This window comes from Thunnus thynnus, chromosome 22 (genome assembly GCF_963924715.1).
Source record: "Thunnus thynnus chromosome 22, fThuThy2.1, whole genome shotgun sequence".
Lineage (NCBI taxonomy): Eukaryota > Metazoa > Chordata > Actinopteri > Scombriformes > Scombridae > Thunnus > Thunnus thynnus.
The window spans coordinates 17,583,806-17,599,981 of NC_089538.1; the positions used below are offsets into that span (position 1 = coordinate 17,583,806).

A 16,176-nucleotide genomic window follows, 5' to 3' on the forward strand; every position below is an offset into this window, starting at 1 on the left:
TAGCCTTAAAACATTTTGTAGTTAGCTGACATTATTCCGTTCAGTTGATTTTGAGTGCTACTCACTAGTTTGCTCAGCCTTACTGTTACTACTAAGAACATACATGCATAAAAATGTAAATGGTTAACATTACTAAGAATTCTACTTGTACAGATGAATGTGCATTATAGATAAGATATAGTAATATAAAGAAACAAATATAAAGAAATATAATTATGTAAATTGTAATTGTAAATTGTGACTGTAAAATTTCAATTTGGCTCCTACACTTCTGCAATCTTGTATAGTGTCAGAAGTTTCCATCACACATATCTAAGTTAAAACATAAGTACTGTATACTATATAAGAAGTAAAATGTTCATTACACTCAACTCCCTGCTTTCCCTTGTAAGCCTTTGTCTACTTTGCCACAATATGAGTCAGAGTATCATATCTGAAGAAATGGAGTTAGGAGGTAAACAAAATAAATGAAAACAAAAATTAAGGCTGGGAAAAGAGGTGAGTCAGTGTCAATTAGGAAACGGGAGGCTCTCTTGCTTATGGCTTCAGAGACCTAGGCACCGATTTACAGATTGTGTACACATGGCGCGAAATACTACTAGTTTTCGCTTATTAAGTCTCAAATTACCACCACTGGTAATTATGCATAGTATACATTCAATGTATTCTATTTTCACTTTATTTGATCTTACGTTTATTAATATTATCAAGTAGGTTTTATTTTCCATCTTATGTACATTTACATGTGTAACCAGGTGGTAAAATAATAATATTTATGGAAATAAAATCCATGCTGAAGAACTTCTCCATTGTTGCTCTCTAGCTGGGGATGCTCACGTTGGACAGCAGGGGGTGTGAGTTTACCGTTTAGTGCAGCGGTATGCCTGCTTAGTGGACAGGGAACGCTGGGAAAAATATAGGAAGTACAACATAACGCGCTACTTTTTTGCTGAGAATAGCCACTGGTTCCAACGGATTGCAGATGTTGGTGCATTGAAAGCCTCACGCGCGTTGCCACTGCCGTATTTATGCTGTATTTGTGGCGTATTTGAGCCACTTTTTTGTGCCGTTTTTGTCACAATTTCTGTGACGTGTTTTCTGCACTGAAAAAGTACTGAATTATGTTTTATTTATTTATTTATTTATTTATTTATTTTGGCTAATTGTTTCTTTTGTAAATTTAACAACCTGACCTTTGGTGGACGCCAAGATTTTTCTAAAAGTTGCTCTCCATAATCGGATAACAAAATAAGGAGAATAAAACCCCCACAAAGTGGCATTTGAAGCTCTGTGTTGACTTTATCCCTGGCTTCACATGTTTTTATGTTCATTTTATGTCTTTTTTTGTTGTGAAGTATTTGCTGCATGTAATTTCTTTTGTTGTAAATCACTTTGAGCTGCATTTGAATGAAAGGTACTATACAAATAAAGTTACTATTATTATTATTATTATTATTATTATTATTATTATTATTATTATTATTAAAAAATGACCCTAAAAACTACCTCTGTTCTTAAAATTTTAGAACCGGTTTTGAGCTGCAATGTGAGCCAACAATCAAAGTGTGGCACCATTACTATACCATACTTTGACCATAATACATTCACTTGTTCAACTCTGTTGCTGTCGCAGTGTTTTGGCTTGAGAATTGTTTAGGCACAATGACAGCATGAGACTGAAAGTGAATGCCAGAAGCGTGAGAGTTGGCAACTCTGGACTAAAACTATCACCATCATCATTATAAAGGTGTGCTAAAGATATACCTGTTAAACACAAAGTTGTAAACCTAAAGTTACACAACTATGTTTGCTAGGCCTACAATGAATATGAGTGAGTTGAATGATATTGGGATCAGTGATTTTGTAGCGATCCTTTGGTCAGTCCAGATAAGTTCAAGTGTCTCTGGATTGCAAAAGTGACCCTGTGGTTTCTCCTCTTCACTCTCTCTCTTGCACTTTAACTCTCTTTAACCTCTTAATCTTAATCCCAAATTTAACCATCTGTAATCATTCCATAACCTTGCAACTAAATGCAGATTGTTCACAATTCATGCTGAGCTAATTATGTCTATGTTTTTATTTGATTGTAATTCTCAGTGTCTGTAAAGCGCTTTGTCCAGGCTGACAGCAGCTGCTTTATTTTTGACATTGCATCAGTACAGATTTTAGTCTCAGTAGGACATCTAGTGGTTCAAAGTGGTAATGCTGAAGGATGTCAATTTTACACCAGAATTTACTGTGCGAAGGTATCTTTTTGGTTTAGATTTTGTTTTTTCAATGGTGGGAAATCACAATACATTAAATGGATGAAATGTCCAAAACCTCACTGGTTTGATCATGATTACTGGTGGACTGATTATCCTACAATCAGCATCATATAAAGACATCATCATCAATGTTATCACCATCATTACATCATAATAACAGTGACAATAATTCCTGCAAAACAAGGCCAACCATGGAAATGCCCCACCTCAAGCTAAACGTGAACTATTTATGTTTTTTGGGTGTGTCCATTTGAAAGCTGTCATGAGGAAGTTGAATTCACGTGGCACACTGTTCAGGGCTGTTCACTGGCAGGGTGGTATTCAGAGAAATATCATACTAATAAAGTTTTTCCATAAGGTAAAATGGATGAATACCAACATCCATTATTCTTTGAAGCTAAAGAGCTGACAGACAGAGAGAAGCAGAAGATCAGGAGACACTTTCAGAAAAGACGAGATTCTGGGGGTGGTGATTGTGGAATGATTGAAAAGGCTGGAGACAACACCTATAAAATCTGCTTTAAGGAAAAAGATGGTAAGTTATGACACTGGGTTAGACTCAGTTATGTGTAGAATTTACTTTGCAGTTTGAGCTTAAATGTAGGCTTTTGTTGGGACTGGACTTTGTTGTGTTTTACAGACCAGGAAAGGGTTTTGCCGAGGGAGTTCCACACTATCTCCCTTCCTTCCGGGGAATTACATCTGACTGTGAGTCAAACCAATTCGCGTGAGACCCCTAAACACACTGATCGGCCTTCTACTAGTCCCTCACAGGTGAGCTAACAGGGTACTATTGTCCTTAGGTAACCTAGGTGAACGCTTGCATAATTATGGTAAAAACAAATGTCATAGCCAAATGATCTAGTCAAACCAGTTTGGGGGGATTTCTTTTTCAAAGTTTTTTTTATGACATCTTTTTTTATAATTTATAGCAAATCTAATGCAGTAATCTGATGAGACTTACATAACTATTAGTTATTTTTGCTTTTCTTCCTTAGACATTCAAAAAAGAGAACACAAAAGGCCTTGAGAAGATTTTCAAGACAGATGTTTTCCTCCTGTATTACCTCAGAGACAACCCCAAAGCATTCAAAGTCTTAGAGAAGCAGCTCTCTGCTATTGGATGCAAGGTGGAGTTAAACTTTGATGAAGAGGAGGCAGTGGTTAGGGGGGATATTGAGAAGGGTCCTGGAGGAGCTCTTGGCAGTGCTGCAGAGAGATGGGAACTACAGGTGGATAAGGTCTTCATTGGTTTTACTGAGAGCTACCTCTGCTATCATGTGGTTGAGCCAAACAAGTGAAAATCTTACTGCAGGACCTAAACTTTGTGACTGATGATATCAAAGTCTACACAGAGGATGGATATGCTGTGGTTGTGGGAGACGTTCAGGCTGTGAAGGAGAGAATAGCAAATCTGGAGAAGAGACTGCCGACCTGTAAGGAACTCCCAGTTGTGGAGGAGCAGTTCAGACTGGTAGGAAAGGAGTTTAGTCGAGAAATGTGTGCACATTGCCCAGAAGTTAAAATCCTCCGAGGTAATGTGAATTTGATCATCTTGGAGGGCCCTGACAAGGAGGTGCAGTTAGGAGTGACAAAACTTGAAGATATGATCAAAGAGATAAAAGAAAAGAGAGTTAAGCTGTCTACAGCTTTAATGACCTTCATGACATCCAGCGGTGTCATCTCCAAGTACCAGACTTGTTTCCAGCACAGCCTCAGAAACCCTGTTGCCTTAGAGGTTAGGTCAGACCTGGTACTGTCGAGTTTGTCCTCTGATGCCCTGCATGAGGCTGAGGCAGCAGTGCTGAGAGACCTGAGTGATGTCACTGTGCAGCTGCAGGGCACCGCAGCTCTACCTCCAGATCTAGACCAACTGAAGGAAATCCTGATCAAAGCCAAACACCAGGCAAACCTTTGAGAGCTCAGAGTGGATGTCAGCTTAATCCCAGCTCCCAGTGGAGTTGCGATGACAAAAGTACAACTGGTGGGCTACAGTGAGAATGTTAACAAGCTGGAAGAGGTTCTGCAAGACTACCAGATGAACCAGGTTGGGACACAAGAGGTTCTTAACTTACCCAACCCTGATATGACTGACAAGTTTGATAAAATATTGGGCCTGATGAAGCAGACTACTCTGGATTGCAGCACATTTCAAACTTGGCTCTCTACCTCAGTCAACATCAGTGAGGGAGAGGGCCAAGCTCGAAATGTGTTTCCTTCCTTCCTTGACTATTTTCACCCATTTCAGAGGCCCTTTTCCTGTTTTCTGTTAAACCATTTCTGTCACATATTTACATAAATACTATTTTCATATACATATACTTCAGGACAATTCAGCCACTTAGATCCATAATGGCTTTCATCTAGATTGATGGGGATCCATTTTGCATCTATATATAGTATGAATGCATAACATCTGTCCTCAACGTGATGTGAATATAATTTATTTCAAGATATTTCCATTACATTCAAGGCAATTTTGGCAGCTTACTACTGTATATTCATGTTTTTTTCTTGGTAGATTGAGCACTTGCAGAATGTTCATCTGCGATGCACCTATGAAGTTCAGAAGAGGAACATTTCTGATGAGAACAGACAGGCTGGGGGAGCAGGTGAAAAGCTTTTGCACCATGGGACGACCCAGCTATGGTTTACCTTAACAATTTTGTGTTTTGACACTGGCCTGTAACCCCAGGCAGCAGACAAATTAGGCAGGCCACTGGGAATTGTCCCAGTGCCCGATGTCCAATCCGGGCCTGCTGGTGCTTAAATTATCCATAAAATACATTACCTGACACAGTGCTTTAGAAACTGGGGAGATATTTGATTCAAGCTCTCAGTCAATGATAATTATTTGTTCTGTATTCATCTGAAAGTCACTTACTGCTATGAGACAATATATATTAGTTTAATTTATTGATAGTTTAAATTGTCATTCCAATATGAGACTCAACAAGCAAATCAAGTGAAATAATATATCAGTAAGTGCAATAGAATCTGCAGGGTACCCTACATACTCAGGAATAGTCTGTTTTGCCATTTATATTTTATACGTTTATTTTTTATTATTTACCTATTGTTATCATTGTTTACTTTAGATTTACTATTTTTATGACTAGTAGTTGTTGGTGTTGTCTCATCTTGGTGTTGAATTTCACTGTGCAGTTGACTGCTATGCTATTATGTGTAATGACCAAAAAAAAACAAAAAAAAAAACAACAACCTTGAAACATTGACCTTGAAACCAAAATATTCTTACTGTAACTAAGTCATATTTTAAACAACGTGATGTTTTATTTGGCACCAGAAATCAAAACTAGAGCTTAAACAATTAGTCAATTAATCAATTAACAGAAAATGAATCTTTAACATTTATAACAGTTGTTAAAGTCATTTTCAGCCATGCTAGTGACATGACTCTACAGATGGCTTGTCAGTTCACCACTTTGGTCCAGTCTAAAATATCCCAATAATTATTGGAAGGATTCTCATGAAAATTTATAGAGACACTCATTGTCCCCAGTCTCCTTTAACTTTTCATCTAGCGCCATCATCAGGCCAAAATATAAATTTGTTCAATACTTTGTTTTATGAACAAATTATTGCAAAACAATGACATTCCCATCATCATCAGCTGCAGTTTGTGTTCAGGGCAAAAAGTACGCCAAATTAAACAACCAAATAGGTAGTTTGACTGTGCAGTCCAGAACGACAAACTGGAGCATTTTTTAATCTGACGCCCCTATTGGCAGTAATCAGCAGGACAACATCATTTGTCTTTGCTTTTCAAAACTGTTACAAATCACTGTTACAAAATAATGATGTCTTATAATGTGGCAATGCCTTGGTTCAGGTCTGGTTAGGTTTAGGCACAAAATCGAGTTGGTTTAAGGAAAGATCATGGTTTGGGATAAAATGATAATTATGTTAAGGTTAGAGAAACATGGTGTGGGTTAATGAGGACAATAAAACAGTCAGAGCTACAGTGTCATAAATGATGACAAATACCATAAATCCATATATGTTAAGGTCTAAACATGTGCTACAGAGAGGGAAAGCCAAAAATAATGACACGCTTGCTTTCATATTTGTATGTAAATTTTAAAAGGGAACCACTATCCATAACTGAAAAGCAGTGGTCAGAGTTTACTTTCAAAAGTAGTTAAAACATGACTCCAGTCCACACCTCTAAAAGAGGTGGAGCTGGAATAAAGATTCATGAGAATTTCTTTTCAGCACAGTAACTTTTTGCTGGTTTTTCATCGTAGTGTGTTGACACAGTACGTCACTAGAATCAAAGCAAAGAAATAGACCAGATTCAATTTCAAGACATTTTCACTCCAGTTTCCTCTTTAACATCATGGGAGGTGAGTTAACAACTTATTAACAACTTATATAAATAATCAAATGTTAAAAAAATAAAAAATAAAATAACTAATAGTACCTTAGATGTACCCAAACATTATTGACTTAAAATGTATATGACTAAAAACACGTAGTAGTTCTATATTTAAAATATAACATATATATGTCAAACATACAAAGTGAATAACAAAGAAACATAATTAGATAAATTACTTTCTGTTCTTACATACTTCTATTGATTTGCTTATTTATGCCATCAGCAAACTAAAACTTTTTGTCTTAGTTAAAAATGAATTCAACTCTTGTTCAGTATCACAATGGACAAAACTCTCCCAGAACCCAAATAGCACTGTGAGGAGGCAGCAAGACACAAATGTACATGACTGAGTATAAGACATTATTCTCTTCTAGTGACAAAGACAAGGAGGATTGTCTTGATTGGAAGAACTGGGACTGCGAAAAGCAGCCTAGCTAACATAATATTTGGCCATACTTTCAACTCTGAAACAAGAGAATGTCGAGCAGAAACCAGATCTGTCAATGGAAGATGCATCACGTTGATCAACACTCCTGGTTTCTTTGACACAGACATGACTGAGGAGCTGAAGACTGAGACAATGAGGTGTATCACTGAGTGCACTCCTGGGCCTCATGCTTTTCTCATTGTACTTAAAGTGGAGAAATTCAGCATGCAGGAGAAGGATGTCTTCAAGAAAATATGTGAATATTTCTCTGATGAAGCTTTCAAATATGCTGTAGTTGTCTTCACTCATGGTGACCAGCTCCCTGAAGGGATGACAATTGAGGAGTTTGTCCAACAGAATCAAGGTCTGAGTGATCTGGTGAGGAAGTGCGGTGGCCGGTGCCACGTTGTTGATAATAAGCACTGGAACAACAACCGACCTAATGAATACAGGAGCAACCAGCTCCAGGTGGAAAAGCTACTCAACACCATAGACAAGATAGTGATGGAAAACAATGGAGGCTACTACACCAATGAGATGCTGCAAACAGTGGAGAGAGAAATACAAGAGGAAGAGCGCATCAGACTGTCATTAGGAAACATGACACAGGAAGATGAAACGCAGGGTCTGTGTATCATTTTATAATCCATCATTCATTTGTAATTAAAAAATGCTTTTTGGATTGAAGAATTTGAGACAAAACCAATAATGAGCTGTGACTCATCAAAAAAGGGAAGAGAATATATCATTAAGAAGTCATATCTATAATATCTCTTTCTCTGAAAGAAAATCTTGTTCTAAAGAATCTTTAACCAGCTTATTATGTTTATTCATACAGTATGTTCAACTGAACTCATGTTCAAGCTGTAGGTTGTACTTGTTGTCTGAGCTTCAAACTTTAGTCACTATTTCTGTAATACTAGTTTAACACAGAGTTTCAGTGTGATGTGTGTAAACTATAATCCCAAAGCAGAAAGACAATGTTGGTTGTATTTCTGTCCAACTTTAAAATATTTTTTCACTGTTTATTTCAAGACTAAACAGAAAATATCAATTCATGTATTTACTGTAAACTATATATTTTTGTCCTCTGATGCTTCTTCAGAAATAATTGTAGTTCTTTGTGGATTAACATGTATCATTAATGCAAGTATGAACAATCAATAAAGTGAAAATTTAGAAAAATGTTATGGAGCAAATCAAGTTTTTATGTGGTAAGTGAATCAATGAATGCATGACGCTTTGGGATACCTAAAGCTTATTTCATACCAGTGGAAGCTAAATAATCAATCATCAAGTTTTACTGTTGGAGGGATTATAGCAAGTGAAAGTAAATGAGAATAAAAACAAGAGTCAGAGCAAGGGAGAAAAGAAACAACATGGACGGTAAGTTAAGGTTGATTCTGTTATTTGTTCACACTGCTCACTGTGTATTAATCTGGCATAACTATGCAGTACATTCTGGAAACTCATATTTTGGCAAAACTATCATTTGAATGATAACATTTGAAACAAGCTACGGGCTAACTATTGTGATCAAATCACCACTGGCAAATATGTAAAATATAGCAACATAGCATGCAACCTCCTACACAAAAGGAGGAATCACATGTTTGGTATTTGTGACTCATCAACCTTTGTCTTCACAATCTGCTCAGTAACATCTGAGCAGAGTAGCTCATGTCTGGCTCTTTACATAAGTGTTAGAGAGAGTTTTGTCAGCTACATTAAACAATTTGTTACATAATATAAATAAAAGGAATAAAGTTACGTTTTGCTCTCACATCTCTTTGTGTGCATGCCTGCTCTCTTTCACTTTCTCTTTTTATAAATTAATTGCTCATCCCTTGTTAAACTACTTTAGGTAGAAAATGGGCAAATGTGTTGGCTATGGGTAGAAATAAATCACCCTAGACATAAAATCTCTACTTATTAATTTAGTGTTCTTAAGTGTTTATTTTTGCAGGTATAGCCATTTTAACTAAAATGTTTTCAAATCTGGGCTTTGTCTGACACATTTAGGCTAAATTATAATTAATACTGATAAATGTGCACTGGCTCTGATCCAACACACAAGTAAAGCACCTCTGGTTAATGTTCAACCTGAATAATGAGAAAACAGCAGAAAAAGAGACTCAAGGAAGGTGCATGACTAAACAAAACCTGAAACCTTAACTTTGAAGTAGTCTTGTACTATATTTCAGCAACCACTAGATGGCAGCACAGAGCATGATTAGTTATAGAAGAGCCTTCAGCCAAAAGCCAAATTGCAGTTCATTTTATTCGACATAGTGATGAAAAGTTCACAGGCACAAATCTAGACAAGATAATTGAGGCAAACAAAGGAGGCTGCTATACAACTGAGATGCTACAAGCAGTGAAGAGAGAAATACAACCAGAGATCACACATAACGCTAAAACCAGCATCTTTGGAAGGCTGTTTGGAAAGTTGTTTAAAGCTGTAGGTAACAGGAGCAATGTTATGCGCTTTCTTTGGTGGGGCAATGAAATTAATGAATGAAGAAGGACTAAACATATCATTATTTGTAGGAGTAGCAATAGGAACAGCAGCAGGAATCACAGCAGGAGCAGATGCAGCAGAGGGAGGAACAGTAGAAGCAACAACATCTGTTACATCTGCAGCGCCGACAGCTGATGAATATCAGGAGTAAGAAAAAGGTTTAATACACAAATACATTTTTTTCTCATAAGAACACATAATTTTTAAAGAATGAACAATATGGCAGCTGTAGGGTAAATGCTTGTTTCTGAGCTATTCTTGCTCAGAGCTTATATGTAATTAATCGTGATCAACTGAGAGTTGTTGTAAATGATAATCATGAATCATAAATCCATCGTGAATTAAAAGGTATTTTTTACTTTTCCTGATACATTTTATCTGAAATGATTATGAAGTGACAATGGTTGTTTAGATGTGATCCCTCCATAATTATAATTTAATTTTCAATTTGTTTGCTTGCTTATAAATATACAATTTAACAATAAATCAGCAAATTCTTCATATGTTTTCAAGTGTGTTATTTTTTATTTTGATAATTTACATTCATCCCATCAGATGCATTTAATTAGTGTTATTTTAATAATTAATTAATCTAAACACACAATATGTAATTTCAGCCGCTAAGGGTCTCTCAATCAAAACAATAACAAAAGACAGTGTTTGATGATGGTTAAAGTAGTGTGGGATCATGGGAGTTGTTGTCTTCATTGTCTTCAAACTCAAAATATTTATGACCATTATTTGACTCCATACGCTACCATCATCTCATTACAGTCCAAAACTGATCAGCGGCGGTGATCAACTTCCTCCTTTACCTCGCTGACCTGGCCTACACCGCCAGGCTGGTGTTTGTCGTGTCTGGGAAGAAAGGGAATGAAGGAGGGAGACATATTGAGTGATGAAGAACAGAAAAAAAGAGGCTAAGAGCTTGAGTGGCTTTGTATTTTTGACAAAATAGACATGAATCTTTCTCTTTGGTGTCTAATTATACAGTGTGATGGTGAAATGAGATGTCCTGTTGAAACAAGGAAAGCTCAAATGGCTCGCTTGCAGTATGTATGTGCATGTTTGAGTTTAAAATAAATGCCTAGATATCTGCAATGACAGTATTTAACCTCCAATGTGAGTTGTAATGTCATAAAAGATAAGAAGATGAAATATTTTACATGATGGTGTGGAAAAATCAAAGTTAGCATGTAATGCTGTTAGAATCCAATGAAGTCAAAGACACTGGAACGCAGGAGAAACGTATTTACTGTATCTGAGACACACAGAAACTCTTCGGTTACTGATGGGGAAGCTTCGTTTGCAGTACATGGACACTTTGATTCCATCACAACTTAAAACATAGATTTCTTCATTGTCCTTCTTATTATATTTTGTTTATAAGGTAAACAATACTTTGTTCTTTTGTCTTGATAACAAAGTATCAGTATTGAAAGATTTGACAGAATGCAATTTGAGCAAATAAAGTTTTTAGTTAAACCAATAAATATTATTATTTATTATTATTTATATATAAATATTAATAATTTATTTGAAAGCACATGTGATTTGTGATTTCATAATGTAGTTAAAAAGACAATAACAACATGCTATTGTTGCTCCATGTATCACCGTTATGGAAACATAACAGCAGTTATGTAGCAGAGTCAGGCAACTGTCATTCTGTACTTTTTCTTTACTGACATTGTGCACTGTGAGATAAGGTTCTCTTATCCATCAGACCCCCATATAATAATGTCACATGCAGACATTTAACTACAAGTTTTACTTTCAAACCTTATACCTAAATTATCCTGAGAAAGTTCCCCTCAACTACACATAAAAACAACCTATTACTGTTAACATTTGGATACAATCAAAATGTCATTAAGTGGGAGCTTTGCCTGGTTTGACTTTCTGAAAAAAAGAGAAGCCACAACAATAGCAGCAGTAGCTGGTTAGTATTACGAACAGTTAGGCACGTATGTTGTAGCCACTAAGAGAAAGAGAAACTTTTTGACAATATGGACGGTGAGTTAATTATTTTCACTTATAATATAGGGCTGTGCGATATGACAATATATATTGTGTGACGAGAGAAAAATGTCTATCGTTTCATATTATTATCATTTATATCGTTACTACAATCACCCTGACATTGAGAATTTGTACTGTTTTTTGTAATATGTATTTTACATATCTTAAATGAAAATACTGCAAATACATCGTAAGTATAAAGACATGATTGTTTCATGTTGTTTCTCACACAAACCTTGTGTCATATTTAGATACATGATGGAACATAGTTTGGGTCTGATGTGGTTACATTAAACTGTGGACTCTTTCAGTTTATGGTGTGAAGTCACGTACACCATTACTCTGCACCCAGTAAAGAAGTGAAACAGGCACCATAAATGAGGAACGGTCACACCACCAGTCATCTCATGTCAGAGTCTCAGCCTGTGAGTGAAAATGTTTACACAAAGCATCTTCTACTAAATGTAGAAATGTTACTTGTGCAGTCTTCTACAGTGATTGCACAAGTCAGCAGTTTCCATCATACTTATCTAAGTTAAAGCATAAGTACTGTATACTTTATAAGAAGTGAAATTTTCTTTACAATCAATTCTTTGCTTTACCTTGTAAGCCTACTTTGCCACAATGTGAGTCAGAGTATCATATCTGAAGAAATGGAACGAGGAGGTAAACAAAATGAATGAAAATGAAAATTGAGGCTGGAAAAACCTGACTACATCCTGTACATTTACATTTCAGAGGATAAACATGAGAGGAGCTTTCCTGCATGAAACATTGTAGTAATGTAAAATATAAACCTATATGGAACTTACTGGAAGAGAAACATTCTTGTATTAAAATTGAAATAAATCATTTTTTAACAGAGTCAACATCACAACATGAATAAACTATATCAGGCCATTTACTGACAATCAGTGTAAAAAGAGAGTGTATATTCAGCTGTATCCTTAACCTTTTATGTGGTTGTATAAAAAAGAAACAACCGAATAGACAGGTGACCAATCAGCCGTTTTATTGTTGCATAATAGATTTATAACTGAGCAACAAAACAGAAAAAAAGCAAATCATCATAAAACACCAGAAAGTCATGTAGAGTCCATGTCCCAACAACCACTTTAGATTTCAGATCAAAACTTTGATTACTACTAGATTAACTTCTAGTACAATGTTTGAAGCATAGATACGAGGACTTTCATCAAGTCAGAAGCTTAAATTAACATCTATTGGATTCTGCTTCAATGTTCATTCAAATGGGTTCAAAGGTTTGTTTGTTCTTTCATACAAATCATAAAATTTGTTCAAGACAGCATCAAATGTCTTCTGTATTACCTTCACTGGTGTGATTGCTTCTTCAACTATCTTTTCTATTGGACTGACTGGCAGAGATACACTTGTTGTCTCAGCTATTTGTTCTTCTACCACTATTGCTATTGGTGTTGCTATTACTTGTTCATCAAACCTTCATAAATTTTGACTTCAACACAATTGCTAGTAATCTAGCTATGATCGCCAAACGCACAAAACTTCTAATCTATGTCCGTGGTGCTTTGTTCAAATGCTTCCCAAGGACTCTGCTTTTAGCCTGCTGTCTGATCTCTTCCTGTGTCATGTTTCCTAATGACAGTCTGATGCGCTCTTCCTCTTTCTGTATTTCTCTCTCCACTGTTTGCAGCATCTTATTGGTGTAGTAGCCTCCATTGTTTTCCATCACTATCTTGTCTATGGTGTTGAGTAGCTTTTCCACCTGGAGCTGGTTGCTCCTGTATTCTTTAGGTCGGTTGTTGTTCCAGTGCTTATTATCAACAACGTGGCACCGGCCACCGCACTTCCTCACCAGATCACTCAGACCTTGATTCTATTGGACAAACTCCTCAATTGTCATCCCTTCAGGGAGCTGGTCACCATGAGTGAAGACAACTACAGCATATTTTAAAGCATCAACAAAGAAATATTCACACATTTTTGTGATGACAGCTTTCTCCTGCTTGGTGAATTTTTCTGTTTTAAGCCCAATGAGAAAAGCATGAGGCTCAGGAGCGCACTCAGTGATACACCTCACCATCTCAGGCTTCATGTCCTCCTCAGACCTGCCTGGGTCAAAGAAACCAGGAGTGTCGATCAAAGTGATGCTTCTTCCATTGACAGATTTGGTTTCTGCTTCAGAAAAATGTGTTTTCAAGTCATTAAAATGGTTTATTTTGAACTTGGCCTCTCCAAATATGGTGTTAACGAGGCTGCTCTTCCCAGTTCCAGTTTTCCCCAGTAGGACAATCCTCCTTGTGTTCAACCCTAAAACATAATTACTTTCTATCAGTAAAGCAGGTAACTTGTCCAAGTGGTTTTCCCATTCATTGATTTTACTACAATAATTATTACAACTGTTACATTTTGTTGAAATTACAGAAACACAAGCAGGAGAGCTTTGCTCTGCTTTAAATGCTTAAGAACTCTCTAAAGACTCCAACAAGCCAATCAATAACATTATTATATTAAACATCAAACATCAACTCAAATATTTAAAAAGTTAAGTTAATTTTGAGTCATAATACTCTGGAGTATCAGTCAATTTGTAGATGTGTACTGTGAAATTCACAGTTTCCTATTTTTAATGTGTTTCATAATAAATTCATCTGTAAGGGACCTGAGTAAACTGACATTAGGAACTTCTTAACTAATTAATAATTCTGGGAATTATCTGATGGATACTGTCAAATGTCATAGAAACTATAAGACATAGAAAGTTAGAGGAATTAAGAAAAAGAAAAAATATTGTACAAATTAAGTTGAAAAATATTGATGAACAATGGTGTAACCATTCCTCATTTATGTTTCCTGTTTCACTTCTTTACTGGGTGCAGAGTAATGGTGTACGTGACTTCATACCATAAACTGAAAGAGTCCACAGTTTATAATGTAACAACATCAGACACAAACTATGTTCCATCATGTGACACAAGGTTTGACTTTGTGTGAGAAACAACATGAAACAATCATTTCTTTATACTTACAATGTATTTGCAGTATTTTCATTTATGATATGTAAAATACATATTGCAAAAAACATTGAAAATTCTCAATGTCAGGGTGATTGTAGTGAAGTTTCTCGGTAAAAAGGATTGTGATCTTATTTTTTTTCAGAGAAGACACAATATTTGCTTAATTGGTAACATTATTGCTTCATTCTTTCAGTGAGCAAACTCATCCCTCAGGTGTTCTGGGAAGAGACAGATATCCTCATATTCTTACCTTGACCTTGGCATCACCATTTTAACCTTATAGCTAAACGGCACCTCCTTCAACAACCTTGAAGCCTAAAAGTTGCATTCATGATCTGTTTTGCCTTATGCCTACCATACATTAGAAGACTTTGAAAAGACTTTTAAAATTTAACACCCTCTCACATCTAAAGACAATTTGTCATAAGTCACTGAGTTTTTAGTCACAGACTAAGATTTTGCAAAGATTGGGTATTTTGCAGGGTCACTGCAAGACTACAACTAGATTCATTTTGAGATTGTTTCCCATCCTGCTCCTGGTGGAAATTTACAAGAAGAAAAACTGTTGAACAATAGTGAAGAAACAGAAGCTGCTTTTGGTCACAGCTGCCCTAGTGTATGCAGTGGTTTGTTCTGAAAAACCAAAAATAAAATGTAAATCAATTAATTAATTCAATTATAACTGAAAAAAAACATCAACTGTGAAGATAAACAACAGATGCTACCTAATTTTCATTTAACAACTTTTTGTTACAAACAAAAATGTATTTGGGTTAATGTTTCTTAGATCATATCAGCTAAGACAATCACATTTCAAAAGGTGTTGTCGTGTACTTGTATTTTTACAACTTTAAAACAGCTACAAAACAGCTGCCCACAGAAACCACCTTCAACCATTAACTATCTGGACACGAGAATGTTGAGCTTTCATCAGGAGTCATTAATAACACCGTCAAGCACATGATGTTAAAAAAGTAGTTTAAACACAAGCACACAAAGGGCGACCATTTACTGCATACTGCTGTTAGAAACTGAGCACAATCAGCCACAGTAATCAATACAAACACACATTGTTAGGCTTTAAACCATTAATCAAACCAATAACTAACAGCAGTTAATGTCAGACAACCTTATCATACTTTAGCAGTTACCTGGTGTTTCTGTAGTGGTTGACAAAACGTTAAAATATACATATTAGCAGTTTGAAGCTCCCTGAGCTCTCCGAGGAAATATTACGCTAAACTAAGTTTAAGACATATTAACAATTCCTTACATGTCTGCAAAAACACATAAATCTAGAAACACAAGATAAAAGGTGTCATATGTCGACAGTATTCTTGTCAATTCGGTATCAATATAATCCATAAAGATAAACTGTATTTCTGTACAAATTTTACATTTTGGATTTTTTCACCTAAACGCCCCACCAACCTCCATTGGATAGCTGCGCCATTTTAGTGGGAGAAGACCCTGGGAATGAGAGGAGAACCGTTACAAAAATTAAGATTTCTCACTAAAATACGTGCTGGTTGGTGGATCAG

General features: G+C 36.0%; 3 protein-coding genes and 1 pseudogene across 4 annotated transcripts in view; 3 read left to right on the top strand and 1 right to left on the bottom strand.

The window, feature by feature from the left end:
- The first annotated feature begins 2,539 nt into the window (after nt 1-2,539).
- Nucleotides 2,540-5,074, top strand: LOC137174735 (uncharacterized). Of its 2 annotated transcripts, XR_010925449.1 has the most exons (4): nt 2,540-2,802; nt 2,908-3,041; nt 3,266-4,314; nt 4,789-5,074. XR_010925449.1 is itself a non-coding variant. In XM_067580197.1 (3 exons), exons 1-3 carry the CDS (start codon nt 2,631-2,633, stop codon nt 3,566-3,568), a joined length of 609 nt encoding a protein of 202 aa, XP_067436298.1. In that variant the 5' UTR covers nt 2,540-2,630; the 3' UTR covers nt 3,569-4,362. The 2 variants fall into 2 exon arrangements, 1 of the variants encoding a protein (XP_067436298.1); XM_067580197.1 differs by lacking the exon at nt 4,789-5,074 and having other exon boundaries at nt 3,266-4,362.
- Nucleotides 5,075-6,425: 1,351 nt separating this feature from the next.
- On the top strand, nt 6,426-8,879 carry LOC137174734 (GTPase IMAP family member 7-like). The gene is made up of 2 exons (XM_067580196.1): nt 6,426-6,634; nt 7,044-8,879. The coding sequence occupies exons 1-2, from the start codon at nt 6,628-6,630 to the stop codon at nt 7,739-7,741; spliced, it is 705 nt and encodes a 234-aa protein (XP_067436297.1). The 5' UTR covers nt 6,426-6,627; the 3' UTR covers nt 7,742-8,879.
- A 2,451-nt stretch (nt 8,880-11,330) lies between these two features.
- LOC137173994 (GTPase IMAP family member 7-like) overlaps nt 11,331-16,176 on the top strand; it is a 42,544-nt gene continuing 37,698 nt past the window's right edge. Inside the window, exon 1 of the mRNA XM_067578951.1 lies at nt 11,331-11,563. The gene's annotated coding sequence lies outside the window, so the exon portion shown is untranslated. The remainder of the gene's footprint in view (nt 11,564-16,176) is intronic.
- Nucleotides 13,103-16,088, bottom strand: LOC137175179 (GTPase IMAP family member 7-like; annotated as a pseudogene).

Bases quoted from the DNA above. Each gene is read 5' to 3' on its own strand.
- LOC137174735 (XM_067580197.1), top strand. From the start codon at position 2,631: ATGGATGAATACCAACATCCATTATTCTTTGAAGCTAAAGAGCTGACA. The intron at 2,803-2,907 runs GTAAGTTATGAC...TGTGTTTTACAG, and splicing joins CTGCTTTAAGGAAAAAGATG to ACCAGGAAAGGGTTTTGCCG. The intron at 3,042-3,265 runs GTGAGCTAACAG...TTTCTTCCTTAG, and splicing joins CTTCTACTAGTCCCTCACAG to ACATTCAAAAAAGAGAACAC.